General features: G+C 34.5%; 1 protein-coding gene across 2 annotated transcripts in view; it reads left to right on the top strand.

Annotated features, from left to right (window-relative positions):
* Positions 1-21,760, top strand: part of MS3_00007648 (uncharacterized protein) — a 62,501-nt gene that overhangs the window by 11,558 nt on the left and 29,183 nt on the right. Inside the window, exons 2-3 of one of the 2 annotated variants that reach the window (XM_051215963.1) lie at positions 10,557-10,972; positions 19,672-20,926. In XM_051215963.1, the coding sequence (XP_051066509.1) occupies positions 10,557-10,972; positions 19,672-19,716 (461 nt within the window). In that variant the 3' untranslated portion in view covers positions 19,717-20,926. The remainder of the gene's footprint in view (positions 1-10,556; positions 10,973-19,671; positions 20,927-21,760) is intronic. The other variant, XM_035729807.2, reaches the window with a different exon arrangement.

The raw sequence follows: 21,760 nt of genomic DNA on the forward strand, positions 1-21,760 counted from the left end.
TCGGGTTTTGCCTCGCATAAAGTAATGATGATTACTAGTTAAATTTCCCATGACGAAAGAAACGACTCAGAATATTTACTTAGATCAATGACACATTGCAACTTGACCTACGGAATTCAAAGAACACTAAAAACTGAACAATATGATTGTTAAGTGACTAATTAATACATGTAACTCAGTCCTGTAAAAGGTCTTTTTACAGACTCTGATGGCGCTCTAGTGCAAGCATCTGTTTGCCTGCATATTGTTTGACTCAGAAAAGTTACAGCAAGAATACTTCTTAGTATTCGGCTAGTGATGAAAAGGTCAGTGCATATTTCGGGAACAACTAGAGAAGCAGTTAGTCAACTGTGAGAATGATATCCACACCAAGGTAGCTCAACAAGTAGCCATGATAAGAGTAGTGTTATCTACCAGTAGCTTAAACCAAAAGAGATAAAACAGACGGAATGTAACTAACAGTGGAATCCAGGAGGCGCATTTCGTCCTATTTAAGACTTATCAACTGAATATACAAATGAGATAGTGCAAACCGTTTAAATCGAATTAAGCCGAAGGGTTAGGAAACATCAATGGACTTCTGTAGCGTGTACTGTGCTGATAGATGACTGAACCTTATCCCATAAGGCTCCAGAAGAACGGAGGTGTGAATATAGCCTAAAGGCAGACTGATAAAAAATCAAGGCAATGAATGTGAGCAGTGGAGGGGCGTGGAAGCAAACTATATGGAGAAAGCAGTGGTAATAGGTAACAGTTGATAATTATTCAGATTCAGTATGCAAATCGGCTGTTAGCGATACTAGCTCGGAGAAGATAGAACAATTATTCACCGTCAACTTAGTAAATTAGAACGATAGGGAGAATATTTTAAGCAACAGCTAAACTGGCTTCCAGATACCCTTTTGTCACCCCCTATCCCGAATCAATCTTAATGACAGATTGACACGAATCCTCCAAAACTTAATGAGGTCGGAAAGGCCATAGTTATTCTAAAGCGAGGGGAAGTAGTCGATCCAAATGGATTGGCCGTGAGGAAAATTAAGGACTGTCGTTTGGTTTTAGCACTAGATTGACTCAGATCTCGTCTAGAAACTGGCGTCTGAACGTAATCCCATCTGACTGGTCTTGATTGATGATCGACTCCGTTTAAAAGAAATGATGAAAATCATCTCGCAATAATCATTGTGGAATCAGTCTGACTAGTATAGTGTCTAAAATGTTAGCTTCAGTAATAGTCCAAAACTTAGCTTGCGTTGGAGAAGAGAAAACCCCTGGGGACCCAGGTTGTTCTCAGACCAGAACGTGGATATATAGACTAAATATGCTTTCTTCAAGTTTTAGAATACAGTCATGCTCAGCGAAACCCGACTATAGTGGTATTTCTCAGCCTTATATCTTATGGTGAATTGTCATAGGAAATCACAATTTCAAATGGTGTCTGTCATGATTTCTATTTCGATTCTTCTTTAGATAGTCCATCAGAAGTACTACTCACATCGTGAGACGTTTCAGAAATTTATTTCACTTATATCAGAAGTCCCGTCAGTCCTAGTTGATGTCCGACCAAATCTAAATAAGGATTTATGAAGTTTTCTTGTCTTTGCGAACTTGCGTCTCTTATGGATTAGGCAATATGTCCGTCTATCAACTAAAGAACAAATGTATAACACAGTTCGTTCTGTTCTACTTTATGGCTGTGAAACATATCCATTACTATATTCATAGGTTACATAATGCTATTTGATCATAGATGCTTTCAATGTGTTACTCGTGTATGTTAGGACCATCAAGTGAACAATATCGGAGTCCGGTAGGCTAATGGGAAAAGATGGTAGGCAGACTGATGAGATAGCGAATATTCACCAACTGAGGTGCATGTGATAAGCACTACATAGTACAAACTACCGATTACCTAGATGTGCGATATTGCCTAGTGCAAGAGTTAGCTGGAAGAAAACCGATAGAAACCAAACCAAGAGATGATATCAGTCCATGAAGCCACCGATCCTTGAGCTGATAAATAGGAATTTGTGTAGACCGTCTGGCTGTGATCCACGTAACAAGAGCAATCACTGCAGTGATCTTGAGTGCTGTTAGAGGTATGAGGGCATTTAACACTTCCCGGTATCCCATACCGTGGAAAAATTTTTCTGGAGGTACTTGAAAAGGAAATTGGGCTAGGGGTGTTCTTAGTGATCTGAGAGTGTGGCCGCAGTGCCCAAGGGACACCTGCTTGGGGTCGGTCACACACAACCTCTTTGTGAGTAATTTTCGTGTTAGCTCCGTACTTATTGGAACCTTACCGCCGGAGACAGATATCCGTGGGATAAGGCGAGGTGTGCATTTTCAGCGTCGACCTTTTCTAACCTCACCCCTCCTTGTGGGAGGGCAGCATCGCTGTCATATTGGTTGTATGAAGGAGACGCCTTGCTGCTGTGACACCTCTGTACGGTCAGCAGTACGACTGCTCCTTCGGACTTTGGGTTTGTCGCTTTTAGTCTCACCGCTCTTCAACCGACCTTTCTGACATGATATAACCTTGTGGAACGATTGTTGCAGCCAGTATAGCTCGATTGGTTCATCACGATAGGCGAGTTCGACCACGACGTCAAAAGTTGGCAGCAACGATCAGGAATCACTGCAATACCGAACCATTTTAAACTAAAGGCCATGTTGTTTTTCAATCGATATGATTCAAACAGCTCCAAATACTGCTTACGGTGATTTCGGCTACCAGTAAATGAATGATTTATGTTTATTTTCGTCAGTAAGGTGTCGACTTCCGTTGAAGTCATGGGTCGATCAATGTTAGACCAACACTGAAAACTTGGAAGCGCTGGACGGCAATTTCGTCTGAGTATCGGACTTCTCAGCAGTGCGCATCCACGACTCTGCCCAGCACATAAATTGTGAGACCATTGAATTATTCATTTGCAGCAAGTCAACCAATTTTCTTAATTGGATTCCAATAATGACTATATAATGAAGTCAGTATGGAGACGGCCAGTTAGGTTAGATATTCAAGATATTATTCAACCAACATCGCAGTGAAAGTTTGTCTTGGTGAAAAGAATTGCATTTTGGACGGTATGTTGCAAAGATCAGAGTGAGTAAAGTAATTTTCCGAAAAAAGATCACCTGGTACAATATGCTAATTTTGAGTGGTGTATGGTTAAAGCCCTACATGCAAGTCGAAAGTAAGGAATTGAATACTACTTCCAAGGATTATTATGCATTTTTAACTGATGTGGCTACGTCTACAACCATGAGAAGTTAGATAGCACTGCAAACCTCATTTGTTGCAGTGTAGAACTCCAGAACAATATACATCCACGACCTCGGGATTGGTAGAGTTCAAAACCGCCGAGTCTTTCGAAAACAACCAGTTCATATCTAGTGGCCCACATTCTCGATTCCAGCTAATGAGATACTGAACGACTCGCATCCATCGGCACCTATTATAAGTGGTTCCCTGCCAACATGGTTGAGCTTTACCAGTAACACTTTCGCAACAAGACCCAAAGAACTATTTTCGAACCAACTTGGTAGTGAATACATTGTTGCTTTGGAGAAACTGTGAGAAATCTATATGGGGTATCCTCTGATATGTATATTATATCTACATATATCAGGTGTTACGTATCTATGTTTCACCAACCATTCAATATAACACTGACTAATTTACAACGAAATCACACTCCTCACATAATAACTACGAGAGAGACATGATTGACCAGTGTTAACAGAGCAGACATAAGTGGTAGACTGTTCTTCTCATTCCTAAAGCAGTTTATGTCATAAAAGCTACTATTTTACAGTGAAATTCACCAAAGGTGAATACTATTCATGATCTCGTACACTTTTTTAAATACGTATACGGTACGATAATTATGGTAGGATAGAATTCGCGGACACACAACTCTATGGTAATCGTCTACCTATTGTCTCCTCAGAGCGCGACCTCGGGCTAGTAACAACAAAGAACTTGGGCACCAGCTCAAAATAAATAAGTAATACACCCAAGGCAAACACAACTTTCCACTTGATGCGAAGACGACTTGGTGCAATCATCCCAGAGTTGTTCCTAGTATTGTTTAAAATATACACACGACCCCACCTTGAGGTCTACAATGTCGTTGCGTCTCCTCTCTTCACAAGAGACAAATCTCTCACACCAAGTACAGAGACGGGTAGTGAAATGAGTGACAGGTTTAAGGAACAAATCTTACGAAGGCAAACTTCGACACTTGGGATTATCCTCGTTGAGCTATAGGAGAATAAGAGGTGATCTCATAATGGCGTAGATCATATTAAGTAAGCCAAGTCATCCCAACACGGACACTACGAAAACATCACCGCCATGCTGCTCATCGATGCAACCTCCGAGAAATTGCACACCAAAGAGCAAAACCCAGACACACTACCACTTTTCTTATTAAGAGTTGCCCCTACTTAAAATGCTCTCCCAGATGGAGTGACCACAGCCCTCTCAGTTGATAACTTCAAGAACAGACTTGAAAAACATATACTCACCCATGGATTACCATCTCCCTCTTGGAACAGTTGTGCCTGATGCATGGCTCATAATTTACTTCTGTTATCATTATCACACGTTAGTAACTACTTCCTTTCTCATTTACTTTCATCATCTCCCTTCTGATTCTTCCAATTCCGTCTTCTCACACACTACCAATTAATTAACTCATCTGTTTATTTCTCGAGACAATCATCTCATCTTGGCAACCACTGTATTATTTTTCACATTTCAACTAACCAATCTAATGTCTGGTAATGAGATAGCTACTGGTATCCAGAAACCCTACTGCCCCTAGACAAACGTAATCAATCATACTAAAAGATACACAAATAACTACCAAAGTTACTAGAATGAGTGCAGTTGAGTAGGAAGACAATCACCCATCGTACATTTCCAAATACCTGGAACCGTACCGAAGCAACAAGATATCAAAGATATCAATCGGTTTACACAAGCTCGTGGCTTATATATTGTATATTAAAGGTGACCCCGGTATGAATTTCCTATAGAACATCAGTTTACGGAAGTTTATGGAAACATCTTTCCAACAAATAAAAACTTACACGAAATCTAAGCTGAAAGTTTTCTGCCTATTAACTAAAAAATCTGAACCCGTAAAGTCAGTTATTATATTCTACAAAGTAAATTTGTTTAGTAGAGTATCATAAGTAAAGATTATACACATTTACCTGTCAGGTGAGTGGAGGTTACCTACTATAATAAACTTTGTCTCAATATACACCAATGGAAATATGTAGAGAACGTTATCATGATTTGACAATAATGATAATAATAAGGATAATAATAATAACGAGTATTTATTTACCAAAGTGGACCAACAGAATCACTGACGGACGAAAGGATTATATTGTTTAGAGGATTCAGAAACATTGTAGCATATATAGATCTTTGTATTGATGCTGCTTTCTCTAAACAAGATAGTTTATCTACAAGGTCTTGACCGTATTTTCTTGTATAACTTTGTTGACGTCAACTTCGTGAAGCAATGGGGTTTAGAACATTCATTACAAGTATCGAGCTATTTTTTCTACGTCATCTTAAGGTCGAAACAGATGGCGATTATCAGTGTAGAACTTGGGAAATTTTTATACCGGTTCAAGTTATCATTACTTTTTGTCAAACTTATGAGAGGAATCCAAAGAAAGGTATTAATTATGATGAGCGATTTAATAGTTAATATTGTGTTCTCTTTAAGACTTTGGAGATCATCAGTTCTGATCGAGTGTTCGACCATATATGCATCTTTCTGGAGAGTTCCAAACAGAAACCAAAACAGCTGTCCTATTCTCTCTGCTTTTAAACGGTTTTCCAGTTGAAGTCGGTCGCTAACGAAACTGTTTTCAAACTATACTATTCACAAAATGTCTAAATAAAATATCATGATGTTAAAATCATTTTCCCAGCCCACAAATCTATTCGCAGTATAGTATATGTAAGGGGTTATCAACAATAAAAAAAAACAACTTTAGATGCGTTAGATGCTTTCCCCATGTAAATCACGTGAATAAACTTCATATATATGTGCGTGCTTACAACCTCCATTGACTATCACATAATTTGCATATATATAATTGACTTGTATAAACATGAAAGAAAAGCTAACAAAACATTTTATCAGTCTTAACAAATAGTTTCACATAATAAACTATTTTAATACGCAAAAGTAGACATTAATTAATTAACAATAACTTATTATTAATATCATTTCCACAGACAAATAATTAGAGAAAACCTTAAGTATTTTGCCAAATAACCTTGAGATGTTAATCGTTTCCCTCAATCAGTAGATGGCAACGATTAATGAATAACGTATTATGCGATATATTAGGATTATGATGTTTTTTAAGACTTTTGCATTATAATCGAAGTCAGTTTGTGATGAAAATTCTAACCATAACACCAAATTCTAGCTATGAACACTTATTCTAAACCATATTTCGATATTGTTTTAGAACTTTTCCGATTTCTCATTGATTCAGTAGTATATTTTAGCTAAGTGAAAAAGAAATCGATTTCATTTAGTAAATTATAAAAACTGATCCATTTTTCTTACATATGTTTTATTATAGGCTGATACAGACTGGCAGAACTGTTATAAGCGGGGAGAATTAGACATCCGATTCGTTTCTAACTGATTCGCTTTAACGAAGTGTACCTATGACTGCGCACTTAATTCCAACTAGATATAACATACATCCTCATTGTAATAAATCCGAAATAGACAATGAATCATTATTTTGTTACATATGCTTAACCACCATCTACCACGGCACGCGATGATGGATGGTATATTGGAAGAAAGCTAGGAGAGGCCAAACCAGAACATAGCATCAGTCCATGAAGTCGCTTGCTGTCGGTCTGAGCCATAATGGTAGATGTAGACCACTTGGTCGAGGTCTGCATCATAACCACGATCATTGGTTAGAGATTTTGGGTGACATAACTCAGAATAACTCATAATGCAGCAGATTCATTCACTCTTTATATTCATCTTGATTTTGAATCCCACTACCCCTTGATAAATACCTTCTCACTGTGCATTTTCAATCCATGTTCCCAAGGTTTAGTCTTTTCTTTGGTCATTATTACTACATTATTTCGTCCTATTTCCCTATTTTCATCTCATCCTGCTAAGCTGTTATTTTAACTTGGTCTAACTTACATCTGTCTCAGGCTCTATGTGGATGACATCTGTTTGTCTGTTTCATTTATTAATTTCTGAAATCGAATGCACAACTACACAATGGAATTATGATTGGTTCGCTTAGCAAACTGACTGGGTATTTATAATCCGTGTTATAGAATTCCTACTCATTGTTATAATAGCGTAATGAATATCCCTAAAACCCTAGGTTCTGGCTTCAATCCTATGTATTATGGTTGGTAACTACTATAGAATAGTCGGAATATCGGAAGAAACAACTCAGTACTCACTAGGTTTGGACACTCTTCCAGCTTGTATCGACTAGTGATAAAAGATACCTATCATCTTTTTAAAAATTCGTACAATTATGTTAAAGTCATTCAATGAATCCTTGTCGTCTACACAGTGAAGTGGTATTTTGGGTGACTAAATATTTCCGAATACTGTTTGTCATAAAATGATAGAAATTCAAAGATCCATTGAATAGGTTGTCATATTACTTCAGTATGTATGATATGTACCCACTCTCAAGCTGTCCCGGAATGTATCTAATGATCTTTCGATATTGAAGAAAACCAGTTAAAATCTAATTGTTATCTTTTAACTTCAAACATCTGGAAATATTGAGAAGAATGTTTTAAAAGCGACCTATTACTATCTATTGTGAGGAGTGATTGTTAAAATTGAGGGCTCATTGTATTATTCAGTTTTCCTTTAAGGCCATAAATAAAGTAACTAAGTGATTAGTAACATCATGATACTCAGAGTAATTCAAAAGTCGAAGATACCTTATAGGAAAAGTGTGAATATTATTCATGTGTGAACTTTCGAGATTAAATAACTAACAAATAATATCAGTAGTTGAGATCATGAGTCAATTGAAGCTAGACCACCATGGAAAACCTGGAAGCAATGGACGGTCGTTTCGTCCTATTGTGGAACTCCTCAGCAGTGCAAATCCACGGCCTCGCCTCGCGGTATAATAAGTTAATCTGCATTTCATTTTCAGAAATACAACGGCATTCGGTTACGTTCATTTTTCGAGTCATTTAGTATCACATGGTCTAAATTTCATAACTGAATGATTTGTGGTTTTCCTTATACCAGTGATCAGTAATCTATGTTCAAATTATTAACTCTGATTGAATCATATTTTAGTGGCCCGTTGATCTGACTCCAAGATCGTATAAATGTTTGCTATCACCTATTCTCGTATATCCTGGTCGACTTAAATCGCGTTATCCAATAACGGAATTAAATAAGTCGAATAACGAGAATTGATTTGTGAATACATATATTTTGTATATGAAGCGAATGAAACAGAGCCAAGCAAAATGACGAACAGGGAGAATGGCTGGGAAGCCAACTCCATTTTAATTAAGCGTTACTCAGTATTTATAGGCAGACAAAATAAACTACAGACATGTGATGAATCATGGGATATGAAGTGTACACACATATACGCTCATTTGAAAACAGTCAAGGCTAATAAGCGAATAATTAACAAGGTCAAAATATGGCTCAAGTAAAATGAATAAAATAAGATGTCCGGAAGTTAGAATAAGGTATATGGGCTTGCCATAATAACTGACACTACAATATGGTTATATTAGTGTCTTACAATAAAACAGTAATGTAGCCAGTAGTGTTTTATTTACAAGTAAGATTATTGTAGTTGTCGTCTAGTTCCAAATATTCATGCTTCATCGATTTTTTTTTAAACAATGATACATAAGGTTAATAACTTATAATAATATTTTTTATATCCGCATTACCTATTTCTTAAACTTGGAAATAAGAAACCAATACAATTCTCATAACACGAATTAAGAATACAAAAGATGGTATACAAGTGAAGATTTACTCATTAAAAAATACAACGACCTTAGACGAAACTATTTTAATCTATATATATATTGATTTTTACACTCATGAATATAAAAAAGTACCCATAATTATAATCAGTTGCGTACTACATATCATAATGAACATAGTTCAAGTTAATTGAATACAAAAATAATACCATATTTTAAGGAAACAATAAAAGTAAATCACCTAGTTAAATTGAATAAAAAGTATTATACTAAAAATAATGTTAATATTTTACATTGAATAATCTCTAATGTAATAAAAACAAAATTTTTAATACAAATCATAATAAGTCGAATATATATATATATATATATATATATATATATATATATATCACATGGGTTTTGTGGATATTATAGTAATCTCAACGGTTAAGATCGTAGACGTGCACTACTGAGGAGTCCCACAATAGGACGAAACGGCTGTACAGTGCTTCCAGGTTTTCCATGGTGGTCTAGCTTCAACTGACTCATGATTTTAACCATTGAATATATATATATATATATATATATATATATATATATATATATATATATATATATATATATATATATATATATATATAATTTTGCCTCTTTATTCCATCATATCAATGTTTAATCGTATTACAGATCGACTATATGTGAAATTTTTAAAGAACACATAAACTACTTAGATCACTAGACTAAAGTACATGTTATATTTTAGAAACTGGTTAGTTCACAGAAATCCAAAGCATACACTTCATTCTTTTGACAACTCTCTTCATCTTGATACAATTGTTCCATGTTGTTAATACATTTGATGAAACTTCAATAAGCAATATTGTAGTGTTCATTCAGTAAGCTAATAAAAAATTGGTTAACTATGTTTTGAATACAAACTAAAAGAATATAAAATCCCTTCGACATATAAATTAAAGGCTACAATTTGTATAGAATTATAATGTCGATGTTTTTATTACAAACACTATAATTCATAATAACCTAGAAATCAATATATGAATCATAACGGTACACAATCATTGTTTACTAAACAAAATTAAATGCTGTCCATAAACAACAAAACAAAAAAAGTGAATTAATTAAACAAGTACTCGAATTTTTTTTTTATGAATTTACTTTTAATTCAATATGCATAGTTTATAATGTAACCCGTACACTAGAAAAGTGAGTTGTGATCAATAAATCTTGTTGAATTGGCCAATAATAATTAGCATCATTGTACACTGAATGTGTAGGTGTGATGACATTTGAATAATAATAATAATAATAATATTAAAAAAAACTATTGAGCGTAATCAGGTGAAATTATAAGTCTTATCAACTGGTCTCACCTATGATCATAATATATTAATGTGGCCATCGTTTCAGTTCATTTTTGTTTCATATGATTACTTAGTTATATGTTGAATAGTAACTGTATTCATTCTGTGTTGTTTTCTTCTCTTCTTTTCACTTTTATATATTTAACATATGAATAATTATGCATTAAATAAAAAAGAAGATAATTTCACTTCAATTACTTTAGCGGATTATTTCGATGCATTAACAAAACAACCAAAATCATTTCGTGGAACGTCTTACAGCCTATTACCACGTGAAATTATCAGTCATTATCAAATGCCCAGGAATCAATCACATTTATCAACATCTTCTATATCTACATCATTGAAGCAACAATTTGACGCTGATCACAATAATAAATCAGCCAATGAACAAATAAATAATAATAATAATAATAATAATAATAATAATAATAGGATTTCAAATTACAGTAGTAGTACCAGTAACAATGATACTAATGAACCATCATTTCCAGTGGATTACTTTAACTATCTAAAGAAGAGACGTGAGTTTCTTACTGATCGATTGTTAAGTCGATATACTGAATTAATAAATTTATTAAATGAAGAATTGGTAAGTGGAATTATTTTCCCGATAATTATTTCTTTATATTACTGAGGTTAAATTTTGTTAAATAATTGAATATTTACATGTGTATTCAATGCACGAATGTTGATTTCTAAATATTTACTAGTTCAAATGTAAGTTTTTCCTTGGGATTTTCGCCCTAAGTACAAAATTTGTTTTCCAAACGTGTTTAATTTTAAGTCAGTCTGTACAGTTGGCATATAATTTTCGTTTTCTCACACGGTATTTGATTATTCGATTTAACTTCTCCACCATGAAGTGGCATCACTCACTTGTACATTGAAAATCTGAAGTGAAAATAGAACCTGTGACAGAAAATCTCAATGAATGAAATAATGAATCTAGATGATAGGCTACTAATATTCCTCGATCATCTAAAGGAAAGTGGCAGTGATCAATATTATAAAGCAGAACTTACATATGGTTATGTGGATTCTCAATTGATCAACAGTTTGAGTAAAGTTTCTAGAGGAGAAGTTCGAACTCAAAGTCAGTAGCAGTGAAGTAGAAGGATTCCCTCACTGTCTCTTGAGTTTTGAGATTATTGATAACCTCTAATCTCCTGCGCCATCAATACTTCCACTGTTATTAATTGTAATACTTAAGCATTCATCTTACTAGTTTCACTTAGTCGCGTTGGTGTTGCATGACAAGTTGAGTTCATTCTCATGTTTTCAACTGTATGTTCTCAATCTCTTACTGGAGCAGTTCGGCTTTCCTTCGAGAAGCTTCACTTAGCGTTCAGCATGTCTTCGAATAGCATTAATTGACGCGCTAACCACCTCCAGGATTACCTTATTAACATTAGGATCATTTGGTACAGTTTTGGGCTATTGTCAACCCTTTTAACAATGTGGGAGGTTGATTATGAATACAGTGGTTTTGAGTGCTGTTAGAGGTATGAGGGTGGTTATCACTTCCCGGTTGCCCACACCGTGGGAGGGTTCTTATGGAGGTACCTGAAAGGAAATTGGATTAGAAGTGGTCTTAGTGACCTGAGAGCGTGACCGCAGTGCCCAAGGGACACCTCCTTGGGGTCGGTCACACACGACCTTTTTAGGGGTGACTTTTGTGTTAGCTCCGTACTTGTTGAGACCTTACAGCCGGAGACGGATATCCGTGGGATAAGGCGAGGTGTGCATTTTTAGGGCCGACCTTTTCCAACCCTACCTCTCCTTGAGGGAAGGCATCACCGTTGTTATACTGATTGTCTGAAGGAAACACCTTACTGCTGTCACACCTCTGTACAGTCAGCAGTACGACTTCGCCTTTGGACTTTGGGTTTGTTGCTTTTAGTCTTACCACTCTTCAACCGACCTGTCTGACATGGTAGGACCTTGAGGAACGGTTGTTGCAGCCAGTATAGCTCGGTTGCTTCATCACGATAGGCAAGCCCGACCACCACGTCAAGGTAGCAACAACGGTCGGGATGGTTGGAAGAAGGCTAGGGGCGGCCAAACCAAAACGTGGCATCAGTGCTTGAAGTCACTAACTTCTAGTCTGAGCCATGTTGGTAGATGCAGACTACTTGGTTGGGGTCCGCGTGACTTTCGTAACCAATGGTTGGAGACTCTTGGTGACATGGCTCTGAATCGGTCACAATGGCGTCGGTGTATGCACTCTCTGTCTTCCCTTAAACTATTAGATTAAAATCACTTCATATCTTTCTTTCTACGAACTAATTCTTTCTTCGTGTACTATATCCTTATTGGAATCTTTCTTTTATATATTACCACCTCTGAATTAACCACTCCTATGAATCCGGTGTCCATCTTGTTGTGTTAATGAGGTATGGCAACTTGGACCGATGCATATATGTGCCCGGTCCTACGTTGTAGCTGACTGACTGACTGGCTGACTTTACCAATGTTATAATACACTCTAAACACCAGGTTTCGGGGCAATTACAAACTAAAAACCGTTAGAACGGAGTGGAAATCTCGATAGAGCTGAGGCATGGAATTAAACAAAGATCAAAATGAATGAAAATAGTATAAACCATCCTGAATTGAATCTACAATCAAATGTAATATTATGTACAGTATATTCACGGATTATAAAATCTGTAGGGATAATCACTTAAAACGAGTATTTCGAAATCTTTATTTCCTTCGTTGTTAATGATCGTGATTTTTTGTGAGAGGTGTGATACCTCCTAAATGTCCATACATGTGGTTTTCTCAGGGAACCGTCAATGAGTCTTTGACCCTGACTTTAGATGTTGTTTCATGATAAGCAATGACCAGACTGACTTCATGCGCCATTCGTTATTTCAAATCGTATAAACAGTGTACTATAACCTCTTTAAAATGGCAGTTATTTCAACCCACTAGGTAAACCTACCGTATACACTAACTCTAACTAAAAGTACCACGCTTACCTCTGATTCGTATGAAAACCATGGCCATGTGAAAGCTTCCTTGAAAAGTGCAGTAGACGCATATCCACGGAGAAGTATTTCAAGAATGGAAGCTGACTACCAATGATCAGTTGTGCCAGAACACGTTCAGTTTGTAATATGATTTAAACTCGGTGTACATCTTTATCTACGGGTTAAAAAAATTACTTATAAATAAAGTTACTGGATATTTATACCTTAAAATGTTAAAGTAGTAGTGGAAAATCCTTGCAATCATTTCATCCATTCGTCGTACTTTAATATGAGGGGAAAAATTGTACAGGGGGGTGTCTTTTACAACTAATGATAAATTATTGAATATCTAAGCAAAAGAATCGCCTGCAACCAATTGATTTGTAAACAACTGACTGTCTTGAAAATACCCTTCGTTTTAGATTAGAAATTAAAGAAACACCGATAATAAGGAAGTTCCGAACCGTTAACTCATTCTAAATTAATGACCTTTTCATTCATTACTCTCTAGTTGATTTCAAATTCATTTCTCGCATTTTCTCATTAAATTTATTGATAATGAATTTTAAACTGAATATAAAATCCCCTTTCAAATGATTTTTGATTTTATTTGGATTGTCTTGCCAACTATGAAAATAATTTCTCATGAAAATATCATAACATAGAAACAAAAAATCTATTTTTTAAGTGGATAGAATTAATAAGAATCATAATAAATAAAGATAATTAATTATGTAGGTAACAATTATTCCGTTAATTAATATAATTAAAACCAGTTAAGATCAATAAATACATTTTTCAGAAGTCTGGACTAATATATTAGGTCGTTTTGTAGAAGTTTTCTTGTATATTAAAGGTAACAGCTAGCTAGCGATGACTATAATTATAATACCGTTGTATACTAGTCAGAGTTAGGCAACTATTTTGGTCTTGTTTTGAAATCCTAAATTGAGTGCACTCGTGACTTCATGCTGAAATGATTCCAACATTTTTTTGATCTATCTCTACATCACTGTAAAGAAATCTAAGTTGAATTACTTACTCACTTACTGACTTACGCTTGTTACTCCAAATGCATCATAGACCGCCGACCAGCATTCTCCAAGCCACTCTGTCCTGGGCCTTCCTTTCCAGTTCTGTCCAATTTTTGTTCATTTTTCTCATGTCTGTCTCCATTTCTCGGCGTTATGTGTTCTTTGGTCTTCCTCTTTGGCCTTGAGGATTCCATGTGAGGGCTTGCCTTGTGACGCAGTTCGAATTTGAATTACTACTAAACATTAATCTAACTAACATAAAACTATATCCATAATCAGGTTTTTGATATAATTATATTCATAACGGTGTTTATTGTTTATGACTCGTGTTTTTAAATATCATCCTTGATATGTAAGCTCTTAACAGTTATTATTTACAAGTGAAATGTTTACTTAATACATAGATGAAAGTTAAACCACTCAACTGATAAATCGTAAAAATACTATGCGTTATTAGACTTCTTCGTAGATTAGGACCTTGACTAGTGAAATTTGCAGCATATTGATCATACTATTTCATTTAAATAACACTTCCTTGTAGATTTCCTAATCAACCTACATTTTAAAGTTATAAGGATAAAAAGAACTAATCAGGTGTTTGTAAAATTATTGTAAATTGGACGTAATTTATAAAGTATCAATTTATAATACTGTCACGAATGTATGTATGTTTGTACCGACATTCGGCTGCGAGCAGTTGGCAATTGTCAAAATTATATTTTTGTTATCTGTTGTATGGACATTGTCTGGGAAGTAATTTTAACAACTAGTATTAATATCCCAAATCAAGACTGCCATATAGAATTTTATTTACATTATAATATCTTGGTGACCCTCCAAAAGTTGTAATGTAAAATACTTCATTTTATGTATCGTTATTCTATTCTTTTGAGATCTGATCAATCCTAAACGATAAAGTTTACCTTCTTTTTGTACCGTCCCCATCAATGTTTAACATTTTTCACTATTATGAATACTACTACATTTTTACTCTTTCGCTATAAATCTCGTTAATTTTGACTTGTTTTGTTGTTATTATATGACAACCTGAACTGAAGTAATAACCATGGAGACTTAGCTGCATTGTGTTTCTGGGATACGATAAAGTCACCGTGTCAGCGAATTTAGAAGTCTAGAGAGCAACAAGGATTTTTATGCAGTTTAAGAAATTATCACTGCCAGACCTGCATAAAACAGCAAAGTGGTTAGCTGACAGTATAAAGCGACTGACATAAGTATATTTTCATCGTATTGCTATGTGTTAGTTTGCCTTAACTCCATGAATATGGTTCAAAGAACCAGTGAACCCATTGTTGTATGACGTTGTTTAGCATTAGTTGCTCCTTGCTTAAAACAATTTCCAGAGTATGAGGATCTCACTCCACTCCGTACGGTGTCATATGTGAGGGTCGTATAAGAAAACAAAATAAAATTAACTATTCTATACTCTGATAATTTAATATTTTATCTTTAGGTTGGTCTTTAAATCAAATCCAAGAATGAACTAGATACTCATTACATGAGAGGTATTGAAAAAATGCAAAAGGGAAATTTTGGTAAACTTTGTGATTGATCTTCAGGAAAAAATCTTATGCTAACGGTTGCAGAAAAGACGTTTACTATGCCTAACTACTGTGATTTCGTGCTTAAATTTACTATTTGTTAATTATGTTAGCTTTGGAATCACCAGTCCCTATAATAATGATAGTATACATTTGTCCAAAGAATATAATTGGTCAACGTTTTTATTACATGAAAACATTTCATCACTGATAAGCAGTGTTAAACTTTAGTTTCGAATGTTAACCGGTATTATGCTGTCAGAATCAAGGACAACAGTTTTTCTCAACTGCTTACACTTAATGAATAATCCATATATACACTCCAACTTTGTAGATAATAATTTAACTAGACACGAGGTTTTTACCTATCTGACATCTAATTTTCACCACTGTCAATTTCTGACTGTTTCATAGTATTATTAAGCAACAAACAAGACAAATACGAGATATTATTTCGTCACGGACTAATTGCTACTAGTGGACCAGTGGAGAATTCCAGTCTCGGAAGGCTCACCAGGTAGAACCAGTGATTTTCAAAACCTACCTCAATTATAATAGTAATATATTCTGGAAATAATAATTATCCAAATGAATCGAAAAAACTAACTTTTTAATGTTGCTACCTTGATATTAGGAGTAAGATTTGCTAATATAACGTAAGAAATTATCCATGTCACTCAAAAACCTAGTTCCCTTTTATTGAGTTTAGATATTTCCATATATTTACATGATTTCTAGAAGAATTTTAATATTAATAAAATTCCTATTACTTGTGCAATAGCTATTGATAAATTTGCTCATCACTAGAGCCCCTGTCAACTAATGAATAATCTGTTTAATATGTCCATCATATGTGGTGAATTTTATAAATATGGTAATTAATTTTTGACGAAGTTGCGCCACCGTACACCATTGTCTTCAGTGAGCTGATATCTCACAACAAACCTGGTCGAACTCCACTGGTAACGGCTTCTCACTATAACTCCAGGAGTATCTCTTGGAGTCAGTCACTAGTGAGCAGATGATTATCAGAAGGGGTTTGTAGAGATTTTAGAAATTTTCTAGTGCTTCCAGGTTTTCTATGGTGGTCTAGCTTCAATTGACTCATGATTTCAATCTATGAAATTTCTAAAATCTCCACAAACCCCTTCTGATAAAATTAATTTTTAAGTAAAAAATGGAAATCATCAGGCACATATATGGTAAAATATTATCTATTAACTAAGTGGTTTGGGTGTAGGAGATAAAAAGATAGTTCCAGTTAAAAATTTATGTTGGTCAGTCACTTACTGAATATTTGCTTTGCTCTACTTCATAATCTTTATCAGTGTGTAACGAACACCTGTTTAAGGAATAAACTTAATTATGTTAAATTCTGTGGTCACCAGACTAGTTATTTAACCAACTAACTGTTATCAAGTAGCTGGGTTTTTTTTAACAGTAATCAACTTGTTGCCTGAGACGATTTACATAACACGATTTAAAAACGTTACTCATCGTAGAAAATATAACAGGTCCAAAGAAACCTATACATTTTAATGATGACCCATGAAAAACTTCTCTAGTCAAAGCTGATAATCGATTCACCTCAATAATCAACCTCACGATGGATTTCATCACAAACAGATTTTCTTTAAGCAGTTAATATGCGGTCTGCTAGAATATTATTAATATAGGTATCCATACCAAGGTTGAATTTGATAGTTTCAAATAAACTGAACATTGGGTAGGGAGTTAATAATAGACAAATTATTGTTATGTTCCAATGAGTAGAAAAATGTATTTTTGGCGTTTCGTAGCTTAATATAAACCACTTCTTCAAAGTAAATAAAATATGTTTTATTATTATTATTCACTATATTTAAGTATTAAACAAAAACCTTTGACACATCACTAGTTAAGAGTTATTATCAATGTATTTTCGTTGTTTTTTCTGTGATAACTTTATATCGTGTCTCCTATTGTACTTAACCAATTTTACTGAATTATCTTATAGTCTTTTAATCTTTAATCAGAATAGTAAAAAAATAAAATGAGTGACCACAAACACTTTTATAATTATCTAAGATAGATATATGAGTCGAGTGTAGAATAATCCATAAATTTTAACAAGTATACGTCTATGACACTTCCTGAAGAAAATTAATTAACGAATTTGTAGTTAATTGATAACCACTTTATTTTGGATAATGAAATACATCCCAATTATGAAAATATATCTAAATGGAACATATATTTAGGAGTATATGTACAAGAACTCATTAGTAATCAATAATCGTCCAGGTTTGATTTACTTATTTTTCTCACTTCTTTACATCATTTGGTGAATATAATAATAATGATAACAGTAATAATAATCATGATCTTAGAGATAATCCATTTGTAGCATTTATAGAATCTAAGCATGTAGATCAGTAATAAACAGTATTTATTTAAAAATGTGATTTCTTTGTCATAATTTAACTTAGATATACATCATATATATGTAAAAAACTCCAATAAACAGGTTACTGATTTTATGTTTAATATTTTTCACACTACGTGTAAACAGACAAGTTTGTATACAAGTGAACAAGGAATATAAAATTTAACAAGTGAACAGTTCTGTTTTGGAAATGAAAGGGCTAGTTTAAAGTAAGATAAAAAATACTAAACACTTAGATATAAACATATGGTACACTAGTAGTTACAATCATTCTAGTCCAAACTGTGCTAGATAATATGAGACTGAGTTAATTTTATTTCTCTTTTTACTATGTCGGTACAAAATTTAATATCTTGAGTTAGTGCACATCCGTTTCAGGTATCTACATTTTTTATGAATAACTGATTATTTTATGCAATTTAAATTGTATCTTAATCCTCGATAGAATTCAGCCTACACAGTGTCCTTTATCCCAACTATAGCTGCTCTCTTGGCGTGGTGAACGGGTTTTTATGTTCCAATAATCTAGTCAAGTTATATTAAGTACAACGGTCGTTCCTTCAGGTTGTAGCACGTCAGACAGGTCAGTTGGAGAATGATGAAACTAAAAGCGGGAAATCCAAGGTACGAGGGTGAAGTCACACTGACAACTGTCTAAAGATATGGTAGCAGTAGGGTTGTTACTTCAGATGACGAGAATCTGTAGCGGTGCTACTTCTTCACAACCAAGGAAGGATCTAGAGTAAATCAGCCTTAAAATCAGCTCGCCTCGTTATTCCTTCATGCATCTGTGAACCAGGAGACAAGGCCTTAAAAGTATGGAGCTAGCTTATAAAATCCTGCTAAAAAGGACGTATGTGACCAGCCCTAAGCAGTTGTTTCTTGAGCTCTATGGTCACGCTTCCATGCTTTCAAATCTACAATTAACCCAGTTTGGTTTTCAGCCCTCTCAAAAACAAGCGTCCTCCCATTTTATAAGCAACGAAAAGTAACAACCACCCTCATAACTCTAATAGGGCTCAAAATCACACTGTTTTTAGTATCTGGATGTTTTAACATGAATGTCTACGGTCTTTTTTAACATGTTAACAATATTATCGTTTTGTACTTATGGATAAAGGTCGATTATCAGCTCACCAAAAACTTATGGAAGACAATTGTTTTTATATCACCACTTGAAATGTAAATGTCTTAGGCTGATTAGTTTGCAGTTCTTCAGAATTTAGTGATTTTTGATGACTCACACTGTATTTTATTTACTATTTATTTGAACAATAAACATTGGTTCAAAGGGATACCAAAAACATATGCGTCACAACATAAACATGAAGTTGTAAAAAGATGGCGAAGTGAAGGTGAGTATGATAAAAAAAAGAACAAAATGGGGCAGAAGTTAGTGTATGAAAGTGAAAGAACAGTAATAGTGGTCGAATCAGTTCAGTTAAGAAAAATACAATCAAAAAGAATTTTTTCAGTTAAAGAAGTTACTCTCACTTATAAAGAAAGTAAACGAAGGTTACAGAGAGATCACCACGGGTTTATACTTTGAGTTATGTCTGGTAACGTCTCAAGACACTGTGTGACACCATCTCTAAGACTTCAACCACAGAATTGTGAACGACCAACAGAGGTCAGTTCTGTACAGCTTACCGTCATACAAACACATCATATCATACACTGACCAACTCTCCGCTTTTCCAACCAGTTCTAGCGTCTGTAAATAAAGCACGATGTGGAATTCTCTGGAACGACATTCGTATTATATGTACAACACACCGAAGTCGGTGTTTTGAAACGGTGTCACCGAATGAATTATTATCGCTTTGGCCGAACACATCTTGTCGAACCACTGGATTAGTAACATAGTATTGTAATTTAATGTCAGCAATCCTTTCGAGACAACGATGATCAAACACAGAGAGTTGTCTGATATTCTCAACTAGGAGAGCATGGAGCGAAACTACTCTCATCGATGCGTTGTAGATCTGACCGTTTTCAACCGGAGTAACATCACGAAGGAGCCAAAGATAGCCCAGATTGACATAAGCCATTCTGGCTTTCACTATGCATGAATTGATCTCATCACACACGCCACCATCAACACTTAAACAGCTACTCAGATACACGGACTCTTCAACTACTCCCATCTTCTGGCTACTACGAGTGAGTGGAAGCACAAGATCTTTCCAGTCTTATAAAATTAGTTTTTACTTAGAAGGTGCAAAGCACATGTCATACCTACGGACAGTAATTGTCAACTGTTTGAATGGGTATTGCATGGCTTGTGTATCATCGCGCAGGAAACTAAATTATGCTCACTTCAATCTCGTTGTAATCTGACAGACTTTTATTTTAGCAAGACGGAAATATTAAAATATAATGATTTTATGTAATATACCTAATCTACCACAAATGTTTCATGTAAGAAAAGATTGACTAATTTTGTGAGGCGCTTATAATTTCCACCTGAGGTATTCCGTTCAAATATCAACCCTATCATGACCACGCCCTCAGAATACATGATATTAATACTTTTCAACATACCTAGTAAGAATCCATTTTTTGAATTCAGTACTCAGTACAATATTGCAATCTACTAATTTATTAAACAAACTACACTCTTAACATGTAACAAATATACTCTATATAAACACTGGGAGTTTGAAACTCATTCGTATAACAAGCAAGTTATTTCACGTAACAACAACTTATACTTAGATTTATAATCAATTGGTATATTTAAGCACATATATTTATAAAGTGATTATAATTAACACGTAAGTGCCACTTTTAAAATAAAAGTACATCATGAAATGAACATGAATAAGTGAAAAAGTTCCATTATTTTTTCTCGAGCTGCTAAAAAGTGTATAAAGTGTGTATTGTGTTTTCGCTTGTTATTTATGCCACATTATGTGTTCATTGGTGAAGATCTGTGTTGATGAAAAGATTCATGTGGTTAAACTGAGGCCGTATAGTTCTACGAACATGCTACTATTGAGATGGACAGCTGAACACAATACAATTTAAATGTTAACTTAAAGACAGTAATATGCTTACTAGTTTTATTTCAATGTAGAAAAACATCAAGACAAAAAACTTAATCGTATCATATTTTAGTCTCCGATCAAGTAATAATATAAACCAATGTTGAGTAACTTAAGGCATCATACTGACCGAAGAAATCTATAGAAGCCTAGCCATTTTTAAAATTTGGAACCAAAAAAAAAATTTCTAATAACAAATGATAGATAATGTTTGCTACAAGTAATTTACTTTACGGACTTAATTATGAAGATTGTACATACAGAATTTAAAGTGACTTGTCATAGACTGTTGTATTAATTTTATAAACAAAATATCTATCATCTACTTGAAGTA

Source organism: Schistosoma haematobium, chromosome 4 (assembly GCF_000699445.3).
Source record: "Schistosoma haematobium chromosome 4, whole genome shotgun sequence".
In the NCBI taxonomy this organism is placed as follows: Eukaryota; Metazoa; Platyhelminthes; class Trematoda; order Strigeidida; family Schistosomatidae; genus Schistosoma; species Schistosoma haematobium.